Source organism: Primulina eburnea, chromosome 1 (genome assembly GCF_022965805.1).
Source record: "Primulina eburnea isolate SZY01 chromosome 1, ASM2296580v1, whole genome shotgun sequence".
Classification (NCBI taxonomy): Eukaryota; Viridiplantae; Streptophyta; class Magnoliopsida; order Lamiales; family Gesneriaceae; genus Primulina; species Primulina eburnea.
In genome coordinates this window covers 50,897,012-50,923,038 of record NC_133101.1, presented here as the reverse complement: position 1 = coordinate 50,923,038, position 26,027 = coordinate 50,897,012, and the positions used below count along the sequence as shown (strand labels likewise).

At 35.9% G+C, this 26,027-nt stretch overlaps 1 protein-coding gene across 2 annotated transcripts; it reads left to right on the top strand.

Moving 5' to 3' along the window:
• The first annotated feature begins 1,401 nt into the window (after nt 1-1,401).
• Nucleotides 1,402-11,234, top strand: LOC140830398 (phosphoinositide phosphatase SAC2-like). 2 transcript variants are annotated; one of them, XM_073193679.1, is made up of 17 exons: nt 1,402-1,512; nt 1,798-1,902; nt 3,970-4,174; nt 4,293-4,458; nt 5,052-5,274; nt 5,696-5,772; nt 6,058-6,245; nt 6,323-6,420; nt 6,548-6,681; nt 6,772-6,867; nt 7,360-7,738; nt 8,644-8,765; nt 8,938-9,051; nt 9,746-9,937; nt 10,154-10,330; nt 10,738-10,819; nt 10,982-11,234. In XM_073193679.1, the coding sequence occupies exons 2-17, from the start codon at nt 1,828-1,830 to the stop codon at nt 11,072-11,074; spliced, it is 2,421 nt and encodes an 806-aa protein (XP_073049780.1). In that variant the 5' UTR covers nt 1,402-1,512; nt 1,798-1,827; the 3' UTR covers nt 11,075-11,234. The 2 variants fall into 2 exon arrangements, with proteins under 2 accessions (XP_073049780.1, XP_073049773.1); XM_073193672.1 differs by having other exon boundaries at nt 1,408-1,902.
• The last annotated feature ends 14,793 nt before the right edge of the window (nt 11,235-26,027 follow it).

The following is a 26,027-nucleotide window of genomic DNA, read 5'->3' as shown; positions in this document are numbered from 1 at the left end:
ATTTGATCACATCTCCAAAATATAATATTTTGCAAACACTCTCTGTTATATCTTCAATTTTTTTTTTAAATCAATAATATTTAACCGTAATTTAAAAAAAATCAAGCGCACTAAACTCATTAGCAGGGGTTTCTATACCGAATTTTTAAAAATGCTAGAGTGTTTTTCACTTTTTTGAATTTTTATGTGGAATACTGATATAATTTGTACAGCCAACATAATTAGGTAAGAATTGCAACATAGCTTATGAAAATGAATTTAAACCAACAAGATTTTGCGTTCGAGTCTCAAGATAGATTCATTATCTGGTAAAAAGTACGATGTATAAAGGTATAAACTTGTGTGAAACGATCTCATGAGTCGTATTTTATGAGACATATCTCTTATTTGTAATACTAATATTATTACTTTTTATTGTGAATATCGGTAGGGTTGACTCGTTTCACAGATAAAGATTCGTGAGATCGTCTCACAAGAGACCTATTCATGTAGACAAAAACTTGTGTGAGATGGTCTCACGGATCGTATTTGTGAGACGAATATCTTATTTGAGTAACCCGTGAAAAAGTATTACTTTTTATGCTAAGAGTATTACTTTTTATTGTGAATATGGATATGATTGACCCGTCTCACAGATTATGATCTTTGAGACGGTCTCATCGTTCATATCTACTTCTATACTATTTATTAAGGCTGAGCACCTTATAAAAACTACCAAGGAGGACACCATCTTTTTTTTCCCAGTTTTACCCTTACAGTTATAGTAATATTACACTTTTGTTTTTTTGTTTTTTTATTTCAACATCCACTTTTATTTTTATTTCAATCATTCAAATATCAATTTAGTCCCTCCATAATTTGTCAATTTTCACTTTAGTCCATCGATAATGATAAAAAAGATTGTACACACGCGTTACACACGCAACGTGTGTGCAAAGTAACTAGTATGGATTAAGTCAGGCAGGCTCGATCTGATTCCAAAAATGGAGATTTCAAACAAAGCAGTTATTAGTTGTTTTTTTTATTGGTGAGCCTAATAACTCGTAATAAACTCCTCCACGGTTATTATATTTTTCCAATTTGAAAATTTGACTTTGCAGCAGCTGTTTAATACTCGGTTTAATACACACAACGAATCCCCAATCATTGTAGGCAATTTTATATACATATATATTTTATTCTCACTATATATATACAGATATATATATAGACACACACACACACTGATACATAATATATTTATTATTCACACTATATATATATATATATATATACATATAGTATATATATAGACACACACACACACACACTGATACACACTGATACATAATATATTTTATTCACACTATATATATATATATATATATATATATATATATATACTGATGCTACATACAATTTGGGCAGGGGCTGTCAACGTAGTAGCTCTGGTTCTCCCATTGTCCTCTCGATCTACACCTGAGAACATCTGAGTTTCTCTCTCCGATTTGCTTCAATTAGTGTCGTTGTTGTGTAAGATTATTTTGTTGTTTTGTTCTTAATTTTTTTTGGATTTTCTTTGCTGTTTATTTCCTGGATTGTTTGAGACTAGCCTCATTGTAGTTAATTTAGCTATATTATCGGAGTTTCAATGCATTGAACTTGTTGAGTCGTATGAGGAGTGGACTCTGGTGTCTAAATATATATGTATGTATATGTATGTATGAATGTTTGTATGGTGTGCTTTGTTGGAGGAATCTAGGGTTTGTAAAGCAGAGTTGACTCTGGTTAATTTATGCGCTGATTACTTGATTGAAGCCCGGGCACACAAGGCTCGGGACGGGAAGCATGGCTTTAGAGAATGAGCAGCACCTTGGCAGCCGCGGCTATTTGCAGAAGTTCAGGCTTTATGAGACATCGTCGGTATGATTTTGTAACTGAATTGTTTTGATCTCCTCTTGGCCTCCCATGGATTACGTTTTATCTTGCTTCTTTGTTGATGTGTTGTTGTTTAAGCATGATTTTTTGTTCCCTGGTAAGGAAGCATGTATGATGTTGCTCAATGGTCGGTGATTGAAGACTGAAATTCAACCAAAAATTGGATCTTGAATCTCTTATGGCTACTATTATTCCCTAACAAATGCTAGCTTCATGTAAAACCTAAAATTTGAAAAACTTGTCCATCATCACAGTAGATTTCGATCCTGGAAGATCTTGATAATTGCTATAAATAGATAGTCTTTTTTTCTGCGATTTAGAAAAATCCAGAGGTTTCCTTATCATGTTCGTTTCGCATTTTTCGCGATAAATTTTCTGGAATATGGTGATCTTTGCCCAAATTTCTCTAAAAAGCTAATTGGTATTATTACATAGTGTAAAGCCATTTGGGATGTTGGTGGCTTGGAGCAAACTCAATCGCTCAAGCCTCTTAACTTGACATCCAGCCATTTTTTTATACGAGTTTTAGTAAAGTTGGATAACTTATAGACGAAAATATAGAATTACTAGCATGAAATCTTGTCGATTGCTGGAGGTGGGATACAACTGGAACTGCAAGTATATATGCGGCAGTGAAATTCTCAAACCATGATTGAAACCCTAGAAAGATGAAAATTTGGTACGTGAGGACGTGTATGCATGTTGCATGATTATTGCGTGAGTGGAAATAGAAGTGTTTCCCTACAATTAGCTGATACAGCTTTAAAACAGTACTTTTAACATGTAAATAAGTATGTGTACAAAGTTGTTCTCTTTGCTTGTGTTTGAATTGAAGAATTAGCCATGCCCATAATTCATTCTTATTGAAATAAGTGAATATAACCTTGTTAAAATTGGTTTATTTAAGCCTGTTACCTTGAAAAACTTCAGGCTTTTTATTGTACTGGACACCTGTCCAACATTATTTTAAGTCTTAAGTATTAGCTCTTAATTTTCCATGATCCGATAACTGTGTACATGCTTCACTTTTCTAGAACTTCACGAGGAATCCTATTTCTGATTCCTCTATATATTTCTGTTTTGATTTAATTTACTTTAAGCTGGTAAGGATGGAAGATGTTATTTCTCGTTTGCACCTATGACCACTTTTGGCACCAAATTAATAAATATGGACTTCTCAAATAAAATAGTGAAAGGTGTATCAGAAAGTAAATGCATCTCGTGTTTCTCACATGGATCGTAGGCAGTAATTTTGACCTTTTAGGTATGAAATCTGTTGCCTAGACCATGGATGAGAAAACAAATGGAGAGAGGAAAGAACAATTACATGATCAGGAAGCTTGAACCAAATTATTATAATCAAAATTTTGTGAACCATCAACACTAAACGTGGTGACACCACAAGGTTATGCGAAATTGATATATATCGTAATATAATAAAAAGGAATTGATCTTGTGAGGAAAAATTGACGAAGCTACTATGGGCAGTTGTATCTTGTGTTTATTTGGCAAGGATGAAAACAAAAGGAAAACAAAAGGAAAGCGCTCATTTGAATGTTAGAAAGGAAGGTGAAGTCTAGGGTTGTATGCCTGACATTTATTTTCATACAGGGCCCAGTTAATTATTATGATGGTTTCTAGTTTTCGTACAATAAGAGTAATGCTGATTCCAATATCTTTATATGTTTGCAGTTTGATTTTTGTTTTAAATTTGTAATTATATTGCTGAACATTTCTAAATTTGGGATTTTTAACTCGACATTTCTGTGCCGTTGAAATGGCTGTTATGAACCTAACGAACCCCTTTTTATTTTATCTATTCGGTATTTGCAACTAGAGTGGGATTGCTTTTTTTTTTTTTTTGTCATTGTATATGTATGGTAGCTTCATATGGCTTTGTTTCTCCCATTTCAAACTTACACGTGTGTTGAATTAGTTCTGTCTTACAACATCTTCTCTTGTTTCTCCTTTACATAGGAAGTAGTCAGAAGTTGTCACTTGTTAAATTTTCATTCTAATATGCTGAGACTATTTATGTTCGTTTCAATTTAGAACTTTTATATGGTTGGACGGGACAAAAACAGAATCTGTTGGAAAGTCTTAAAGATCAACAGATTAGAACAGACTGAGCTGATCATCATTGAAGATTCAACAACGTATTCAGAATGTGATTGCTATGACCTCCTGAGAAGAATACATGAAGGAAACATGTCTACTGGTGGACTTAAATTTGTCACCACCTGTTATGGAATTGTCGGTATGTTATATTCTCAGGATTCCGTACCCTAAAATTTGTATGTGTTTGAGCTCGAGAAGCAACTTTTCCTCTCCATCTCTGTCCCAGATACTTACTAATGGCTTTCCTGTGGTTTTAGGTTTCATAAAATTTCTGGGACCTTATTACATGCTGCTTATCACTAAAAGAAAGAAGATTGGCACCATATGTGGTCATGCAGTATATGCCATTGCCAAGAGCGAGATGATTCCTATCCCCAATGCTACGGTTCTATCAAATATGGCTTATTCTAGGAATGAGAACAGGTTTTTGCTGATTTTGCATGTAAATGTAAAGTGATGATATTAGGAGAGTACTGTACTGTAAATTAAGCATGCTCATTTGGGGTGCGTAGATTAATGTCTTAATGTAGGTTTCTCTCTAATTTTGTCTCGTTAGTCTATGGTTTAGCATTTTTAGACCAGTAATACGCTGGTGGTGGTTTCTGATTGTTTGCTAGGCATCGCTCAGCGCAATGCCGATCATGTGAAATTAATTAATTTATGTACATACTAGAATATTTACTTTTTGTTATTTGAGCTCAAACAGCAGAGAATGCTTCAAATAAATATTTTGTTAGCCTTCGATAGTTCAATATTCGTTGCACCATTGCAAGTCTTTTCCCCCCAGTAACAGTGCAGGGGCACATGATGATGTGTTGTGATGTTAATTTGCCATGTTGTACAAAACAAGGTATTATCATGATACACAAAAAGGTATTACAGAGGTTAAGCAGGGCATATTACTTTTTTGTTAGGTACTTAATCTGCAATGAATTTAAGTTTAATTTTTGGTCAATATAATGGACTTCTATTTATTTGCATTTTGTCTCTGCCTTCTCTTTTGTGTTGATTAATAGATACAAGAAGCTTCTCCGGGCCGTGGATCTTACAAAGGACTTCTTTTTTAGCTACTCCTACCATCTTATGCTTAGTCTTCAAAAGAACATGAGCAATCACGAAACGGGACGAGCTCTATATGAGACAATGTTTGTCTGGAATGCATTCTTGACTCGCGGAATTCGTAGTCAGCTCAAGAATTCAATTTGGACAATTGCATTACTTTATGGATTCTTTAAGCAGGTAATTACAGTTTTAAGTTTCTTAAGAGCAGGGCGTAATTACAGTTTTTAGTTTCTTAAGAGTAGGGCTGTTTGGAGTTAATTTTCTAACCACTACTCAAGTCTTTGTAAGATAGTATTTCTATAGTATTATTCTCTGGTCGGCGTTATGTTTCTGCTTACTATTTTGGGTCTTGATGGTGATGATAGATTAGCCCTTGTCGAGTTTTTCAGAATATATTTCTTCACTTTGGATTTCTCTACGATTTTCTATATCTAAGGTCAAAATTTTAAGAGTAAACTTTCGAGGATGTATTGCGGTTATATTTGTTGTCGTTCTTTGGTAGTATGTTGTGTAGCAATTATGTTGTTGGCCCCTATGTTTATATTTCTTCTTTCTGTGGAATCATGTGGACCTATGTGTTGTTTATGCTTTCTAACAGGTTGAACTTTCAATATCTGGGTGTTATTTCAACCTTATTCTCATTTCTAGAAGATCTCGTCATTATGCTGGAACCAGGTTTTCAATTATTTATGATTGGTGAATTTTCATGACTTTGCTTGTAATGAATGAATTAGTACTATACTTGTAGCGCGACACACATCATTTTATGTAGAAGAAACAAAACACATTCAACGAATTATTGGCTTAAGCTTAACATATTGTAACAAGTGTATTGCTACAGGGAACTTACAAGGCACTTTTGTCTGATGGATGACCAAAAATTATGACAAATGAGACACCTAATCTTCTCTTTCTTCCTTATTATACTTTGACGTGTCCCTTCTCTCTTTTGTGTTTCAGATATTTGAAACGGGGGGTCAATGAGAAGGGACGCGTAGCAAATGACGTTGAGACTGAACAAATTGTGCTCGAGGAGGCTCTTCAAGGAAGTCCCATACAGATGTCTTCCGTTGTACAGAACCGTGGATCAATACCCCTTTTCTGGTCACAAGAGACATCACGGTTAAATATCAAACCTGATATTATACGTATGGCTCAACAAAATTGAAGGCTATTTCAAATTGTTTGTTTTTCATTCTAATGCTTACACCACATCTTCTTCTAGTATCAAGGAAGGACCACATTTATGAAGCCACTAAACTTCACTTCAGGAATCTTGTCAAGAGATATGGGAATCCTATCATTATATTAAATTTGATTAAGGTAATTTTGGTAGGAACTGGTGTTCCAAACATTTGCATGCTTCCTCAGCTTTCGGTCCTCTGAGTCTCTGACTTTATTTTTGTTTCATATTTCTAATTTTCCATTTTCTTTAATTCGTGATTGTCAGACTCGTGAGAAGAAGCCTAGAGAATCTATTCTCCGTGCAGAGTTTGCTTATGCTATTGAGGTTATTAATAAAGATCTCACACCTGAAAGTTGCTTAAAGTTCCTTCACTGGGACTTGAATAAATACTCGAGAACGTAGGTTTGCGAATCTTGATTTCTATTGGCTCCAATGCATTTTGCACATTATATATAATGGACTCGGTTATTTTCTTGTGTATTTTTCAGCAAAGGAACAAGTGTGTTGGCATATTTAGTCAAAGTAGCTGTTAATGCATTGGAGTTGACCGGATTCTTCTGCTGTCAAGTATACCCATCTTCATGGTAAAAGAAGTTTACTAGTGGACCGAGTTTGATTTGAGTAGTTCCACTATTAGAAACACAGTTTTTCATTCTTATTCCAGTCAGTATTTCTTGGGAATTGTCAGTGTGAGATCATGAGGTTGATTTAGGCTTGAATTATGTTTACTTTGGTGGTGCAATTGCCATCTACAAGTTCTAGTTCTTCAGAGAAATCAATGTGCCAATGGTCGTTTTGTCAAAGTTACATGCAATGGCTTGTAATACAGGCACAAACTCTTATGATTTCAATTGTGTTGCTTATCTTAGTATTATTTGGATTTGTGCTTCTTTGACTCATCTGACATCTCCCACATATGTTTTTTTGTCGTTCCTAATAGAATACGGAATTATTCTCCAAAAGATGTTTTATTTCATGTTTGGGGATCTTTGTGCGGTCCCAGATTATTGAGCTCCTGGAGCGAAATATTTCCTTATGTGTTCCCCATGTCTGACCATCTGTGGAAACTTTTTCAGCCAACTTCAATGCAGTCATAACTGTGATGTTAATTGTGCCAATGAGGATTTATGCAATATGATCAAGGATTCTGACAGCTTGGATGAAGAGGACAAAATTAAGGAAAATGATTGCGTGGATGGAAGTCATTTTGTCAAGCCCCCTGCCTTTCAAAAAGGAGTTTTAAGGACAAATTGCATTGACTGTCTGGATCGCACAAATGTTGCTCAGTATGTGTATGGGCTGGTTGCTCTTGGTCATCAGCTGCATGCTTTTGGGTACACTGATGTTCCTACCATCAACTTAGACTCCCCTTTGGCAAATGATTTAATGAAGATTTATGAGATGATGGGTGACACCCTTGCTCTACAATATGGTGGATCTGCAGCACACAATAAGGTAAACGATATGGCTCAGAAGTTATGTGGTTATGATTGTACTAGAACAAGTTGAGTGGAAAATTTCACTTCATATACTTTTGTTCCCAAAGTTGGGGAAATCTAAATAATTTATCTTCAAAGGCTGAAAATATGAGTCAGCTTATGGTTTATGGATGAAATTTCTGCTTAATGAATATAAGGTGACAGAAAAGACGTATTTCAACATTTAACCTTCGTTCAGAATATTTACGGCTACTCGTGACCATCAGTATGGGCCACAATGGAGTTGATTAATGTTAGATCCATATTTTTCACCTTTTAGTAGAGCAATGAGGATCTTTTTTCATTTGACTAGAGGATTTCATATTTTAAACTCAGAAAATTCTGTATGCTACTTCAAAATTCTTTAACTTTTTGTTAGAAAACAATGGTTAAAACTTAGTCTGCTTGCCTTGATATATAAGAACTAGTAGCTTGGTTATGTTTCATTTCATCATTATCTTCCTGCAGAAGAGCTGAAAGCGGATTCTTCTGTTTGCATGAAGCCAATGTCTCATCAAAATTGCTTATTTCAAGTTTTAGTTATTTAATGCTGGAAACTTGATAGTTAATCTATTTGCACTACCTGGGAGATAGTTAGTTCATTCCATCAGATCGATGACATCAATAAATATCATGCACTGTCGCAGTAATGATGCTTTGAGTTGACTCATTTCATTGCATAAGTGTATCAACAACTGTCTCTGAGGAAAAGCTGTAATCCGTGATTAAGTTGTACATCTGTGTCCTTTTCCTCCATTTATCTTCTTCTTGATTATTCAGTTGAAGCCCATGATTTTTCTTATCCATATCAGTGCATTAAATGTTATTGCTTCAGAATCATGACACACCTGATATGCATTCCACATTTGCTATGTCAAACAGATATTTTCAGAAAGAAGAGGTCAATGGAAAGCGGCAACTCAATCCCAGGAGTTTTTGAGAACTCTTCAACGCTATTACAGTAATACTTACATGGATGCTGAGAAACAAGATGCCATTAATGTGTAAGCCAATTGGTTCTCCTAAATTTTTTTAATAAAAGATCATGTTCTAATTTATTTATCTTGCCAAATAAGTTCAGGCACATTTTGAGTGTAATCCATTTCTAGAATCACAATTATCGAGATTACCAGATTTCCAGCTTAATATGCAGTGCTTACTTCTTCCCATGAGCAGGTTTTTGGGATATTTTCAGCCACAGCAGGGTAAACCAGCTCTGTGGGAACTTGATTCTGATCAGCATTATGATGTTGGAAGGCGTGGTTCTGATTTTACTGAAGAAAATGCCAGGTATTTTTTATGATCAAGTCTTTGTGTTGTGTACTTGAAGAGAGCTTAATGTTAGTCTAATGCTCGCTAATCGGACGCTCCTATGTCTTGTTTAGTTCCATTTCCTAACAGTATTCATCTCTAAAGTACTTCATTAAAGAGAACGTGACCCACTCACCACCAATATATTCAAGCCAAGATGAAAAGATATTTCTAGACTTTTACCTTTTTCAATCTTCATCTAAAACACCGAATTAATACAAAGTGGCAGTTAAAACTAGGTTAGGCATTGTAAATTTGTTTGTACAGTTTTAGAACATTGTAAATCTAACTTATACTCAAAATCCTATTTCACGAAGTTTAATTTTAATAGTATTGCAGTCATCTTCATTTGCATTTTCTTCGATTTCCTCTATGTGAAATTAGCATCTTACAGATCACTTATTCCCTTCTTTGGCAGCAATATCTTTATTACCCAACTGGTATATGGACCTGACAGGAAATATATAGGCATAAGCATCTGATAGATGTTTTAAATAATTATTTGTATGTCAACTGGTAATTGTTTCTAGAAACAGAATTCATTTGAACAAAATTGTTAGGTATCACCTGGTTGAAGTACTTGTTGAGAGGTTATACATCTTCAATGCTTATTTGTAGTCGAACAAGTAGGGTCCTCGAAAATGCCTTGATTCTCTTTTATTGGAGTGTATAGGTCAATTATCAAAAGGTCGCTCTCTGATGGAAACATTCTGTGTGATACCAACTCACCTATTGAAGATGCAAATGCTGAAAACGTGGGTAATTCTAACAAACCACTGTCTGGAAAGACTCAAAGCTGCGACATGGGTCTTTCTGAGTCAACTCCGGAGATCTCAACTTGCGGAAGTCAAGTATCTTTTTCCAGGCAAGTTTTAACTTAATGATATATCTTATTCCTGGCAATTTTTGGAGTATGAATGGAAGACCAGATTTTTGGACAACTAAATAGGAAACTATAGAGTGTTTGCTGTTCTCTTTGTAAAAAATAAGTAGTTTTGCCTTTGACATCATGTTAGCTGTTGTTGTTTGGCTCATACCGTTTGTATTGTTCACTCTTTCTAATGAAGACTGCTTCATGCAGGTACACCCCCTCAATGTCTCGCATACAGCTTTTTCCAGATATGCAACCAGATCGGTATCTCGAAACTGATGACATGTACTTATTTAAACGTGGAGATTCATTCAATTGCTCAAATTTTCTTGACATTGATTGGCTTTCTGTATCCGGAAATTCATGTGAAGAGGAAACATATGAGAGGTAATAATTGTTTAAATAATTGTTTAGATAACAATACTCCATTTGCTCTTATGTTCCATTTCCCATAATTTAAGAGAATGTGAGGGAGTATAGGGTTTAGTGAAGGAAGAGATTTTTGGGGGAAAATTTCTCGTTACATTTTGCTACTGGAATGTGGTCCAGCGAAAGCAAAATACAAGATTTTTTGTGTATGTTTAATCCCAGCCATTGATAAAGCTGCTAACTCTGATTCCAGGCCTTAAATCTAACCATTAACCAATTACTAACTTCAATTATTATCATTACTAATTCTAGTCACGTAATTAATACTAATATCTTTGATACTACTTTCCCCTTCATTTGTTCAACTATGCATTTTCTGGAGTTATAACAGTTTGACATACTATTCAACGTCTTGTCGATTTCAGATCTACCCTAATTGGCTCGTTGTCTACTGGTTTTTCGTCTGGTGAAATTAAACCGGAGACCAGTTCCTCCAACCTCTTGAAGGTTAGTCCACTTGTCAACACCGAACCTAATGTAACACCGAGACTGTAGCTAAAAAATTTAAAGAGACCACAGGGATGCAAGCTAATGTACATTAAAGGACTTTCTCACGAGTTTTTATCTTGTTGATTGTCAGTTTATGTAATTGGTTCTCTCACATTTCAGGAAAAGGAACCCGCCACAGAAGATATACGCTTGACTGGATTCTCTCAAAGATTCGTCCATTGGGTTACCCATGGGGATCTACTTTTTCCTTGAACTTCAACATTTTCTAATTTGCAATTGAACCCATCCGAAGGATGTGTATTTTGCTGGAAATAAATATGACAGAAGATGACGATATTAGAGAAAGGGACATGCCAAAAAATTTTGGTACATAAGATTGCAAATTTCAACAAAAATAGCTCCAAATTGTAAATTTGCAGGCATTAATTTACATTGAGAGTGACATTTAACCTTGAAGCAGATTACAGATAGACCCCTTTAGATCCTTATAATTGTTCCTTTGAATTCCTAGAAATTTTCTATCTTGTAAATATTTGCAGGAGCTTCTTTTTTGGATTTTATATAATTTATTCTTTTGTTGAAATAATTTTTCGTTGTTAATATGATTTAGGGGAATCGTTTTTTTCTAATTATTATTTTAATGAGGGAATATTCATGTTATATAAATATTTAATCCGTTGGATGCAGCGGAATTAGTCTTGAAACAACTTGTATACGTGAAATTAAATTTTTTTAAGAAATAAATAAATAAACTACAATCTCCTTCAAGCCAAATATGTCGTTTATCAAAGTTTTCAATTTTATGACGTTTGTTGATTGTTTATTAAATGGGTTTTCAGGAACAAGTTTTTTAGAGATTCAATTGATTACCATTGTTTGTTTCTCATTATTCCTGTGGCTAAACCAAGAGTTTAGAGGTGGAAATATGAAGCTTGAGTCAAAGTAGATAGGGATGTTCCCGTCTAAATTCTTGTTGTTTGTGGAATTGAGGAAACATGTTTGATATACTTGTGTATGCCTCTTCATGCTTACAAGAATCATACCAGTAGGTGCCCAATAAGTAGGGATGTAAATGAGCCGAGCTGTTCGCGAGTTTTTCGGATCTCGGCTCGTTAAAAAGCTCGTTCGGGCTCGTTCGTTAAGCTTATCGAGCCGAGCCCGAGCCTTATTTTGGGCTCGACAATTTTGTGGAGCCGAGCTTGAGATTAATGATGTTCGGCTCGTTAGCTCGTGAACATGTTCGATAATAGGTTCGTGAGCTCAAAATTGAGCTCGGCTCGTTTAGTTGGCTCGTGAGCTCGAGCTCGAGCTCGGCTCGTTTAAGTGGTTGATGGGCGAAAAAAACGGAAATATCAGCGACGCTTTTTAATAAACCGTCGCTATATAGCGACGGTCTGAATTAAAACCGTCGCATATTAAATTTAGCGACGGTTTATTAAAACCCGTCGCTATTATAGCGACGGTTTACATCAAACCGTCGCTATAATAGCGACTGTTATGAATAAACCGTCGCCGATTAATATAAGCGACGGTTTTAGCAAACCGTCGCTGATGGCAACGGTTTTGGGGTTTAGGGTTTAGGGTTTTAGCAAACTGTCTATAAATTGTCGCGTTTAGACTCGTTTGTAACATTTGCACTTAGTCATCCTGAGTGTTTATTAAATAGATATATCCGTTGTCCTTACAATCGAAAAAAATGTCAGAACAAACCATATTTAGACGAAATTACAAACCATTTGTGTTTCCTAATAAAAAGTACAAAATTGTTGATGTCAATCGAAAAAAGAGTCTTGGATACTACGAACCATTTGTGTTTCCTACGAAAGCCTCGCAAGTTGTGTATTTGACTTATCCAACAACGAAGAGAGCACAATCAGATTGGATGCATGTGAGTACTCTACGTAGGCGAGCTTATGTCACTGATGTTGAGCAAAATACTGAGCATAATCAAATTGATGCGAACGATGCATTTCAAAACAACGAAAGTGGACCTCATGACATCTCAACTCAATTTCTTTTATCGTCTCAAAATCTAGCCGATGTTAATGTTATGTACGACAACAAAATTGATTTGAACTGAAAGTGAAATAGAAGAAGTTCAATATTCGAGCGACGATATTCGTGACATTTATTGAATTGTACTTTGGAAAAAATATATATTTCATTAATTATAAATGTTAATGTTTTACAATTATTGAATTTATTTTAGCGAGCACGACATGGCAGAGATCCAACGTCATGGGAGCTATACGTTCACACACATCGACATGCAGATGGATCTTTCGTGGACACGCGATCCCGCCTGCTCCACGTAAGCTTATTAAATTTCGTTATTCTCATCAACGTTACATTAAGAAAATTCAATTTGATTCATTTTAAATCAACATCACAGGAGGAGATGTAGCGCTACATGGCTGATTCATTTTGTATGAAACACTTGTATTATTATTTGCAGATTAATAATATGATTACATTTCTCAAATTTTGTTAATTTTTTTTCGATTATACAACACAATATATTTTTATTTCAGATTTAAATAATTATAACATTTTAAAAAAAACATTTAGCGGCGATTTTTGTTCAAACCGTCGCGACATTAGCGACGGGTTTTATAAAACCCGTCGCTAATGGCGACAGGTTTGACATACTGTCGCTATAATAGCTACGGTCTAAAATAACCGTCGCTTTTTGGCGACGATGTCTGTAACTAGCGCTATTTGCGACAGTTGTAGAAAAACGTCGCCAATCAGATCGGCGACGGTTATACACCGTTGGCGACGGTTTAAGAAAAACGTCGCCGATCCAGATCGGCGACGTTTTTGTAAATACCCGTCGCTATTAGCGACGTTTGTGTCATTACCCGTCGCTATTAGCGACGCTTTTAATCAAAACCCGTCGCTATTGGCGAACCCGAGTCAGGCTCATTAAACAAGATAAACGAGCCATTAACAAGTCGAGCTCGAGCCGAGCCCGAGCTTCATAAATTCCGAACGAGCCGAGCTCGAGCTTCAAACCCGAGGCTCGTAACGAGCTCGAGCCGAGCCCGAGCCAGCTACTGCTCGGCTCGGCTCGGCTCGGCTCGGCTCGGCTCATTTACATCCCTACCAATAAGACATTTTTGGGCTTGAGCTTTTTTGATTTTTATATTACAAATGATTTTTATTTTAATAATATTTTACATTTTATTCATTCCAGCGTTTACTTTATCTGTATTCTCGAGCAAGCTGCATAAATAAAACCTTGAATATAATATGGTGCAATGAGATCGTACATACGATGGCGATTATAAAACACATTTAAATGTTATTGTATATTCTAAATTTGTTTTTAGTCGATTCATCTACCTAAAATAAAGGATAAAAGTCGTTCGAACTCTAGACTAGCATATGTGATGTTGTGTACCATTTTTCATTGATAGAGACATGAAAATTTTTGATCATACAGATGTGTGATGGGTGCACTGAACAATCCTCCCTTAGAAGAAAAAAAAAACCATTAGTGCTTACAGTTCAGGAAAACACCGAGACAATCAAAATACCTATATCTACAACTGTAATATTAGTACTTTACTTCGACTCATTTACTCGTCCACTGATCCTTGGCCTCAGCTCATAATATCTTATATAATCGTGTTAGTCACAACCAAATCACATCCTTCAAAACGTGTCATCATGTTCACCACTTAATAAAAACATGCATAAACGTAAATTTTCCTTGAAACCAAGCATGCACTGTATTTTTATATTTACATAAAAATCATAAACCTAATGCTTAAACATTTAAAACATGATAAATTTGTGCTCAGGGCACCGCCAGGACTAAAATCTCACCTCGGGTGCAAAGTGACCATTTTGCCATTGGAAACCCAAAATGACCATTTTACCCCTGGACCTCTAAATTTCGACTCGAATCTTACCGAACTCCTTAAAACATCCCAAAACATAATTAAAAGTGTTTCTTAGACATAAACTCGAGCTCATTACAAAACTTAACCGATTCGTTTAAAAACTTGAATCGGGGTCTTGGTTTTAACCTGAATCGACCTAAAACTTCACCAAATTATTCCAAACTTAAACCATGCCTAAAATACATCATACCAGCCCCTAAACCTCACATTTCAGCATACTATGACCCACGAAAATGAGGCCACACGTGCTGGAATTTCCAGCAAGTGCCCCGATCGAACCCTAATGCAACCAAGATCCATAATTTCGCACCTAGCTCACGACCAATCGGACCAGCCACTAACCAACCTCACTTATACCACCCTAGGATCCCTTTGGACCTGCTGGACCCATGGCCACACCCCCATGCAAGCCGCAACTAACTTTCAGTTGCTAGTCCCCAAGAAAACACAACCCGCGACCAACCCCTCTACTCCATGATCGATCGGCTTCAGGGGTGGCTCTGGCAGCTTCTGATCCATCCTCAGCCATGTATCAGACCCGCTAGATTCTGGTCTAAGCCTTGGATCGTCCCTTGCACCGCCAGACCCAACTCATTTCACGCGATCCCCCCCACCCCCCAAAAAAAAAAACCGAACCAAATGCAACCCTACATCTCACGGCCTAGTGTACAGCACCATGCCGTGACTACAGCCTATTGACAGCATGTTTCTCGACACATTCAGCCCCTAAATAACCTTGCTCGGAATCCCCCTGCATCATGATAAGAAAATCGTGAGTTGGTGAAAGGTTTTCATGAAAAATCGCAACAACTGATAACATAAACCCTCTATCATGCAAGGAACGAACATTAAACACATGAAGCACACAAACTGCATGTATATGACATGAATGATGCAAAAATGAAAGTACATGGCATGCCTCGATGATAAATGACCGAAAACTTGAAGAAGAACGAGTCGGGGAAGCGTCGGAGGAGTGGGGAAGGAGCTTGCTTCGACTTTTCATGGACGAACCAATGTGGCTGCTATGTTTCTTGCTGTAAAACCGAAGGGGAGGCTGATATGTGAGGGGGAGGGGTGGCCGAGACACATAAGTAGGGTTAGGGTCAGGTTTATTTAAATTAAGTCAAATGTCATTACACTAATGGGCCCTAATGAAAATAAAAAAGGGTTTTGAGCTCATTTAGTAATAAAACCAACCCAACAAGCCCAAAATTTCCCGAAAAATATTTCGTTTTGGTACCTTTTTTAAAAAATATTTCCCGAACCCTCAAAAGTTCTCCGAATCATTAAAATTTGCGTACCGAGTAAAAATATGCTCTGACAGGTAAGAGTACCCAACAAAGCCCATTATTTATTGAAAAATACTCTTAAAACACCTTATTTTAATAAATAAAAATTAAATATGTAGTAAAAATACTTTTCCTGATAATTCTCCGGTCTCCATTCCTCGATCGAGCGCGAAATGCATCTAGAAATTCTAATGCGTGAACTTTTAAAATAATCGTGAAATGAGTCCTATCATGAAATAATTGTGCATTAAATGAATAAAAATAAATAAACACATCATATAAATAAAACCCCTAGATTGCATGCATTTCGTTTACGCAAATTAAATTTCCCGGACCTTACAAGTTGACTTTGACCAAGCTATCTTTTGATTGGTTGACTTGATAAAGATGACTTGGACCGAGTTGACTTTTACCACTTGAATTTTGAATAAGTGGTTTCAAAAAGTTTGAATTTGTATCATTACAACGAGTTGTTTACTCTCGTCACATCGATGATATTTGATCGTCGATCCGGATTATGATGAAACCACAATTATGGATTTTTTGATTAATAGGTTTGGAGTATCCTATCGAAACACTAATTAGTAGGAGTCATAGTGTAACGCCCCGAAAATTTAAAGTCCACGCAAAACGCATGCGCGCAATTATTAAATTCCTTTGTATTCTAATTAAATGTTTTAATTGCATTAATTATTTATGTGGTGCATATTGATATGTTTAAATTATATTTTCTACATGATTGCATAAAATGGTATTTTTAGGATTATTCAAAGTGACGATCGAGGAACGGGGATCGAGGGCTGAAAAATGTAAAAGATTTTTATTAAATAGTTATTTTTAATTATTTAAAATGCGGTCGATGTTTTAAAGTTATTTTCGAAAAATAGAGGTTGTGAGGTGATTTTATACGCCGGAACGTAATTTTTATCGGTATTGGATTTTCAAATAAAATTCGAGCTTTTGGGTATTCCGGCTATTAAATTCACATTTTTATTTAAAAGAAAACTTTGTTAATATTTTATTTAAAATCTAATTAATTTAATTGGGCTTTAATTTATGGCTTAGTGGGCCTAATGTGAGGGCTTAGTGGGCTTAAGCCTAATTAAAGGATTAATTAGTATATAATATGTTAAAATCACTTCAAACCCTTCACTTTGACTCAAAAACAATCGGCCACAAGGTTTTCAATTCTGAAAACTCCTCTCCCCCTCCCTTGCAACTCACGGCACACTTGCACAATTCTTTTTAAGATTTTCGAAGGGTTCTAAAGAGAAGCAAGCCAAAGTCGTCCCTCCGTTCTTCGTCGTCATCGGTTTTTCGTGCGTTTAAAACGCAAAGGCACGCCTTAATCTTCTTTTTCTCATCCACCACATCATAATATTGTTTAAATTATCTTTGCATGAAAATTATGATTTTCTTATGAATATTTTCGGACTATTTCATATACATGTGGTAAACTTGTGTTTGTTTATTCCAAATTCATGAAATTTATGTATCTAAGGGGGCTGCCATGTTAGGAGGATAATAAAGTATGTTTATGCGAAGCTTTAGAATCCTAGATACACAAGGAAACGCTGCACAATAAAACAAGAACACCCGTAGAAGCCAATTTGCTGTCTTGTGCATGGGGTGATCGGGTTCTTGGATAAGGGGGAGGGCTGACCTTGGCTTGGCTTCGGGGCTGGCTAGGGGCTTGGTTGAGTCTAGGATAGAGTCCTAGCAAAGCTAGGACTCGAGATTGAGGGCTGGGAGGAGTCCTGAAACAAGAGGACTCCACCCGAGAGCCCAAGGAAACATGCGCTGGTTTCAGAAACTTTGGCAGGGAGGAGGGGCTCGGCCAGGGGGCAGGGCTGGGTTATGATAGGTCCTTTAGGGTCTAGAGAAGGTGGCCCAGGGTTGGGATAGGGGCTGGAGTGAAGGGCTAGCTGTTGGCTCGAGAGAAATCAAGAAAACGTGAGTGAGGCTTGTGCTGCACAAGAACTGCTGTCATGTGCAGTGCTTCAGGCGCGCGGCTCAGGGCATGGGCTGGTCTGGGTAGGGGCTGGCCATGGTCTAGGGAGGGTTAGAAAGGGTTGGACTCGGTGGTGGCATGAGTAGAAGCATCCACGCCAAGTGACAGTAGCAGCAGCCGTGAGAAGAGTGGAGCGCAGGCCTTGTGCAGAAATTGGGTTGAGGGGCAGAAGGTGTTTGAGCGGGCCAGGGCCGGTTTTTTTGGGCTGGGCTTGCACATTAGGGTCCCTAGATGAGTTAGCTAGGTATTGGCTCGAAGTGGCTCGGGCGTGGCTCGAGTAAATTGGGAGATGGCTCGGTGGTTTCGATTAGGTGTCATTAGTTCGAATTAAAGAACAAAAATTTAATCCAAGGGTCCACGGGGGTGGCTCATGACTTGGAAGGGTAGAATAAATATTAAAAAGTCTATGTTTAAAATTTGGGATCAAAATAACGAGTTTTGGATTTCTTAGGAATTTAATCGCCGCACGAAACGTCAATTAACGAGTTAATTGAAAAGTCTAGTTTTAAGCTTCATAAAATTATGAAAAATTAGGTTTAAGCTTAAATAATTATTATAAGTCTAAGTTTCTGATTTAGGAATTTTATGTTGAGGTTTGGGATTTTTCGGGATTAAAACGCATTAATACGTCTCATTTAAAGAATAAATTAAAAGTCATTGATTTAGGCCAAATAAAAATATTAGAAAATTCATGTAAACTTAAATAATTATTTGGGACATGTTAGAGTCAATGAAATTAAGAAAACGTCAAAAACGGAAAAATTATACGTCCAGGGGTAAAACGGTCTTTTTACACCTAAAAATTAGTAAAGGTCATGGCAGTGCCCTATTTGCTGTTTTATATGCTAATATGATTATTTTTAATGTTTATGAATGGTTACAAGTTAAAATGATTATTTTATGATTTTAAATGTTAAAATGGTCATTTTAGATGTCTATGGATTTTTATGATGAAACGATAACGTTGAAAGACATGTTGCATGCTTGGTTTAAAATGAAAAAAAAAATGTTATACGCATGATTTTTATTCAGTGATGATAACATGTTGAATGATGTGAATGGATTGTGACTAACACGATGATATGTTGGAGATATCGTGAGGGTTATGGTCCCAGTGGGAGCCTGACGATCGTATTTCCTCGGACACGGACATGTATATGTATATGATGATATGATATTACGTAAGGCCAGGGCCCAGTTGACCGGTGAGAGTGTTGCTGGTGTCCCACGCCGCCCAGTACTGTGGTTACATGTAGATGGATCCATCGCCTAACACGTATATGAAAGTCACAATCAACGATCTGAATTCAACAAACACGAACATGAACATGAATACGAATATGAATATGGATACGAATATGGACATGAATATGAATATGTTTAAGTGATATGTTTATGCCTTTTGAAAATGTTTTTATGCATCATGAAAATGTTTACGAAAACGTTTATGTTTAAAGTTTATGCATCTTCATGAAAACGATATTTTAAGTACAAGTACTTTTCACCGTTATATGTTAACTGTATTATGTATTACTCGTTATAAAGATTATGGTGTGTTGAGTCTTTAGACTCACTAGGTGTGATGGATGCAGGTGGTTCTGAGGAAAGTCTTGATGAGTGATACTACTGGACTGATGGCGCACACAACCCGAGGACCAGCGCATTATTTTCCGCATTACGTTTTATGATTTCTTTTAAAGATTTTAAGACCATTTATTTACGTTTTTGAGAGGTTTTGGAGAGTTTAGTATGGGCTACACTTTTCAACATTTATTGCTTTTTAGGTTTGGTAAAACGTTTTACGATTTCTGGTTTGACTATCCCCTTTCAATTTTCAAATACTAGTTGGATGATTTACTTTAAAAGGGTGCAAGATTATTTTTATGTGCATGTGCATGCAATGACCGAAAATGTGAGAGATTTAAAAAAAAAAATTTTTACTAGTACTTTTAAAGCAATAAAAGATGAGGACGTTTCAGTTGGTATCAGAGCAGTGGTTCTGTAAAGGGTTGTGCCACCATCAGCGCCAGGAAGATCAGTCGTCAAGCCTCAAACTTGTAAGTTTACATGTTTTATATGATTTTATGATGTTACCTGCTTAAGTACATGAATTATATGTTTACGTCACATGTTTAATAGTTTTATGAGAATATATGTTTTATATGCTTTGAATTTTTATACGAAATACGATATGAAATGGAAAAAATTATTTTATTTTAACGCATGTTGGCTTTGTGGTGGAATTGGACGATGTCGATTTTTGGGTTTTAGTATCGATGTTCTATTTTTGGGCTATAAGTTAATCGTGAATATTATGAACGCTTTTGGGACACGTAGATTTTTGTAAGAAAATATTTATGATTCGTGGTTACTAGTCGATATAATTTTTGGGAATTAGACGTAAGGAATAATCATTCGAGGATTGCAACGACTTTGGGAATAAGAAAATGAATAAATTGGGATTTTAAGTTGATGAAAAGAAAGATTGGTTATAGGAATTGATTTTGGGTAAATAAGTTTAAGTTTATTGAAATGATATTATGGGAAAACTGTAGAAGAAAATTAAGAATACCGAGAATTTATGGGTTAACTGTAGGATTTTTGAAATTATAAGCGTTAGCGGATGCGTTTGGGATTTTAAGATTGAAATTGGATAAGTCGACAAACATTTCGGGTTTAAAATAAGGAAAATAATAAACGATAAGTATGGTTATGCATCTTTTAATATTGGGAATCGTAAGAAAAAATTGAAATTCGAGGTTATAATAGTAATAGCACTAAATATTTGGGTCTTTTTAAGTTGCGATTTGAAAATAAGGATTTCGAAGAAAAATTTATTGGGATAAAGAGACGTAAGGACATTCTAGAGTTTAAGTTCTATCAGAGTAGCGCAGCGGAAGCGTGGATTTTTGGGATACTAGAACTGAATCTAAACTTTGGGTTATTAAGGATAAGCGAATTTCGAGGACGAAATTCAATTTAAGGGGGGAAGATTGTAACGCCCCGAAAATTTAAAGTCCACGCAAAACGCATGCGCGCAATTATTAAATTCCTTTGTATTCTAATTAAATGTTTTAATTGCATTAATTATTTATGTGGTGCATATTGATATGTTTAAATTATATTTTCTACATGATTGCATAAAATGGTATTTTTAGGATTATTCAAAGTGACGATCGAGGAACGGGGATCGAGGGCTGAAAAATGTAAAAGATTTTTATTAAATAGTTATTTTTAATTATTTAAAATGCGGTCGATGTTTTAAAGTTATTTTCGAAAAATAGAGGTTGTGAGGTGATTTTATACGCCGGAACGTAATTTTTATCGGTATTGGATTTTCAAATAAAATTCGAGCTTTTGGGTATTCCGGCTATTAAATTCACATTTTTATTTAAAAGAAAACTTTGTTAATATTTTATTTAAAATCTAATTAATTTAATTGGGCTTTAATTTATGGCTTAGTGGGCCTAATGTGAGGGCTTAGTGGGCTTAAGCCTAATTAAAGGATTAATTAGTATATAATATGTTAAAATCACTTCAAACCCTTCACTTTGACTCAAAAACAATCGGCCACAAGGTTTTCAATTCTGAAAACTCCTCTCCCCCTCCCTTGCAACTCACGGCACACTTGCACAATTCTTTTTAAGATTTTCGAAGGGTTCTAAAGAGAAGCAAGCCAAAGTCGTCCCTCCGTTCTTCGTCGTCATCGGTTTTTCGTGCGTTTAAAACGCAAAGGCACGCCTTAATCTTCTTTTTCTCATCCACCACATCATAATATTGTTTAAATTATCTTTGCATGAAAATTATGATTTTCTTATGAATATTTTCGGACTATTTCATATACATGTGGTAAACTTGTGTTTGTTTATTCCAAATTCATGAAATTTATGTATCTAAGGGGGCTGCCATGTTAGGAGGATAATAAAGTATGTTTATGCGAAGCTTTAGAATCCTAGATACACAAGGAAACGCTGCACAATAAAACAAGAACACCCGTAGAAGCCAATTTGCTGTCTTGTGCATGGGGTGATCGGGTTCTTGGATAAGGGGGAGGGCTGACCTTGGCTTGGCTTCGGGGCTGGCTAGGGGCTTGGTTGAGTCTAGGATAGAGTCCTAGCAAAGCTAGGACTCGAGATTGAGGGCTGGGAGGAGTCCTGAAACAAGAGGACTCCACCCGAGAGCCCAAGGAAACATGCGCTGGTTTCAGAAACTTTGGCAGGGAGGAGGGGCTCGGCCAGGGGGCAGGGCTGGGTTATGATAGGTCCTTTAGGGTCTAGAGAAGGTGGCCCAGGGTTGGGATAGGGGCTGGAGTGAAGGGCTAGCTGTTGGCTCGAGAGAAATCAAGAAAACGTGAGTGAGGCTTGTGCTGCACAAGAACTGCTGTCATGTGCAGTGCTTCAGGCGCGCGGCTCAGGGCATGGGCTGGTCTGGGTAGGGGCTGGCCATGGTCTAGGGAGGGTTAGAAAGGGTTGGACTCGGTGGTGGCATGAGTAGAAGCATCCACGCCAAGTGACAGTAGCAGCAGCCGTGAGAAGAGTGGAGCGCAGGCCTTGTGCAGAAATTGGGTTGAGGGGCAGAAGGTGTTTGAGCGGGCCAGGGCCGGTTTTTTTGGGCTGGGCTTGCACATTAGGGTCCCTAGATGAGTTAGCTAGGTATTGGCTCGAAGTGGCTCGGGCGTGGCTCGAGTAAATTGGGAGATGGCTCGGTGGTTTCGATTAGGTGTCATTAGTTCGAATTAAAGAACAAAAATTTAATCCAAGGGTCCACGGGGGTGGCTCATGACTTGGAAGGGTAGAATAAATATTAAAAAGTCTATGTTTAAAATTTGGGATCAAAATAACGAGTTTTGGATTTCTTAGGAATTTAATCGCCGCACGAAACGTCAATTAACGAGTTAATTGAAAAGTCTAGTTTTAAGCTTCATAAAATTATGAAAAATTAGGTTTAAGCTTAAATAATTATTATAAGTCTAAGTTTCTGATTTAGGAATTTTATGTTGAGGTTTGGGATTTTTCGGGATTAAAACGCATTAATACGTCTCATTTAAAGAATAAATTAAAAGTCATTGATTTAGGCCAAATAAAAATATTAGAAAATTCATGTAAACTTAAATAATTATTTGGGACATGTTAGAGTCAATGAAATTAAGAAAACGTCAAAAACGGAAAAATTATACGTCCAGGGGTAAAACGGTCTTTTTACACCTAAAAATTAGTAAAGGTCATGGCAGTGCCCTATTTGCTGTTTTATATGCTAATATGATTATTTTTAATGTTTATGAATGGTTACAAGTTAAAATGATTATTTTATGATTTTAAATGTTAAAATGGTCATTTTAGATGTCTATGGATTTTTATGATGAAACGATAACGTTGAAAGACATGTTGCATGCTTGGTTTAAAATGAAAAAAAAAATGTTATACGCATGATTTTTATTCAGTGATGATAACATGTTGAATGATGTGAATGGATTGTGACTAACACGATGATATGTTGGAGATATCGTGAGGGTTATGGTCCCAGTGGGAGCCTGACGATCGTATTTCCTCGGACACGGACATGTATATGTATATGATGATATGATATTACGTAAGGCCAGGGCCCAGTTGACCGGTGAGAGTGTTGATGGTGTCCCACGCCGCCCAGTACTGTGGTTACATGTAGATGGATCCATCGCCTAACACGTATATGAAAGTCACAATCAACGATCTGAATTCAACAAACACGAACATGAACATGAATACGAATATGAATATGGATACGAATATGGACATGAATATGAATATGTTTAAGTGATATGTTTATGCCTTTTGAAAATGTTTTTATGCATCATGAAAATGTTTACGAAAACGTTTATGTTTAAAGTTTATGCATCTTCATGAAAACGATATTTTAAGTACAAGTACTTTTCACCGTTATATGTTAACTGTATTATGTATTACTCGTTATAAAGATTATGGTGTGTTGAGTCTTTAGACTCACTAGGTGTGATGGATGCAGGTGGTTCTGAGGAAAGTCTTGATGAGTGATACTACTGGACTGATGGCGCACACAACCCGAGGACCAGCGCATTATTTTCCGCATTACGTTTTATGATTTCTTTTAAAGATTTTAAGACCATTTATTTACGCTTTTGAGAGGTTTTGGAGAGTTTAGTATGTGCTACACTTTTCAACATTTATTGCTTTTTAGGTTTGGTAAAACGTTTTACGATTTCTGGTTTGACTATCCCCTTTCAATTTTCAAATACTAGTTGGATGATTTACTTTAAAAGGGTGCAAGATTATTTTTATGTGCATGTGCATGCAATGACCGAAAATGTGAGAGATTTAAAAAAAAAAATTTTTTGCTAGTACTTTTAAAGCAATAAAAGATGAGGACGTTTCACATAGTTAGGCAAAACACCTAGAGTTTTGACTCATTGGACTGGAGCATCCTAATCAAGCACTACCGTGTAGGAATTTTGACTGATTGGTTGGAGTGTCTAAATCAAACACTAGCTAGTAGCTATCTTAGTTGGTCAAATCACCTAATAAGTGATGTGAATCTTTGTACGAACGAATAGCAAACACGATTAATTTAAAATCGTGCCCTCAATTCAATAACGAACAAGGAATCTTTGTTGTCCCGATCTTTTGAATCAAGTGTGTGTGTGTGTAATTTTCACCTCTAAACTATGAAAAGTTTAGCAACAAATAATCACGAAATAAACAATCGAAATTATGACGAACCTTCAAAGAACTCGTCTTTGACAATCCGCATAAGAACGATCGACAAACGCCACAAAGTTAAAAACTTTAGTAAGTTTGATTTTTGATTTACAAAGCAAAGCCTTGAAAAAGTTGAGAGAAAACTCACAACCTTGATAAAATATCAATAATAATCTGAAAATTGTGTGTCAAATTTCGTCCACAGTATCTTTACATATCACAAGGATATCATAAATTAAAACTTAACAACCGTGTGTTTGTGATCGGAAATACGCAATAGCAAGCGAAGAACTTGGGATTTTCGCTCTACGTTATTTTTCTTCTTCATTTCTAACTTAAAAACTTGTGTTTAACTATTGTTTGAGGTTTTATTATGTCATTGAGGAGCTTAACTCTTTTATTAATTGGGATTTTAAGGGATCCTACCCTGAAATTTGTTTTTATATAATTTGACAATCGACTTTTCAATATGTTTAATAATGTTATTGTTTTTCACTTGATTATTGAAACCTAGATAACTTTGATAATATTTTATATTGTGCATGAAGTCGAGAGAATAGTTTGCAACAGGAACGAGTAAAACAATCCATGGATTTACAATTTGCATAGACATATGAAATTGAATACACGTTGATAGTTATAGTCCAATGGATCGAAAGTGAAATGTCTGTAACTAGTTTTTCTTTAAAAAATGTAATAGCAATTGTTTTTTTTCCAAAACCTCTAGGGCCAAACCATATATATATATATATATATATATGTATATATATATATGTATGTATGTATACTTTTTGCACCACTGAAATAAACTCACCATATATTTTACTCAAAACTCAATAACTGCAGTACAATTCTTAAAATTGTAAACGTCAAATCAAACCTAAACTAGCATATTTTCAAAATATCATAAAAGTAATAAATCCTCTCTAAAACCACTCTTCTTTCCAAAATTCATGAAATTTTTTAAAGTACCGTAAAAACATAACAGTGCTGAAAAACTAACAAAGGTCCTCGGGTTAGTACACCATCAGTCTAGCCAGTTCATTCATCCACCCTCCTGTCTCAACATAATTATCCTCACCTGCATCATTCACACATATTGACTCAGTAAGCCTTAACCATAGTAACAAGTAATATGTACACATCCACAAGCAACCATGAAAAATACTTTTAATAAAATAGTTTTATCATGAAAATGTACAAATTTAAACCTTTTCTTTCATCATATACTATTCATTTGATCATATAGGAACACATATACAATTTCTTTGGGGTGAAATCCGT

Bases quoted from the DNA above. Each gene is read 5' to 3' on its own strand.
- LOC140830398 (XM_073193679.1), top strand. From the start codon at position 1,828: ATGGCTTTAGAGAATGAGCAGCACCTTGGCAGCCGCGGCTATTTGCAG. The intron at 4,459-5,051 runs GTTTTTGCTGAT...GTTGATTAATAG, and splicing joins TATTCTAGGAATGAGAACAG to ATACAAGAAGCTTCTCCGGG. The intron at 6,682-6,771 runs GTAGGTTTGCGA...TGTATTTTTCAG, and splicing joins TTGAATAAATACTCGAGAAC to CAAAGGAACAAGTGTGTTGG.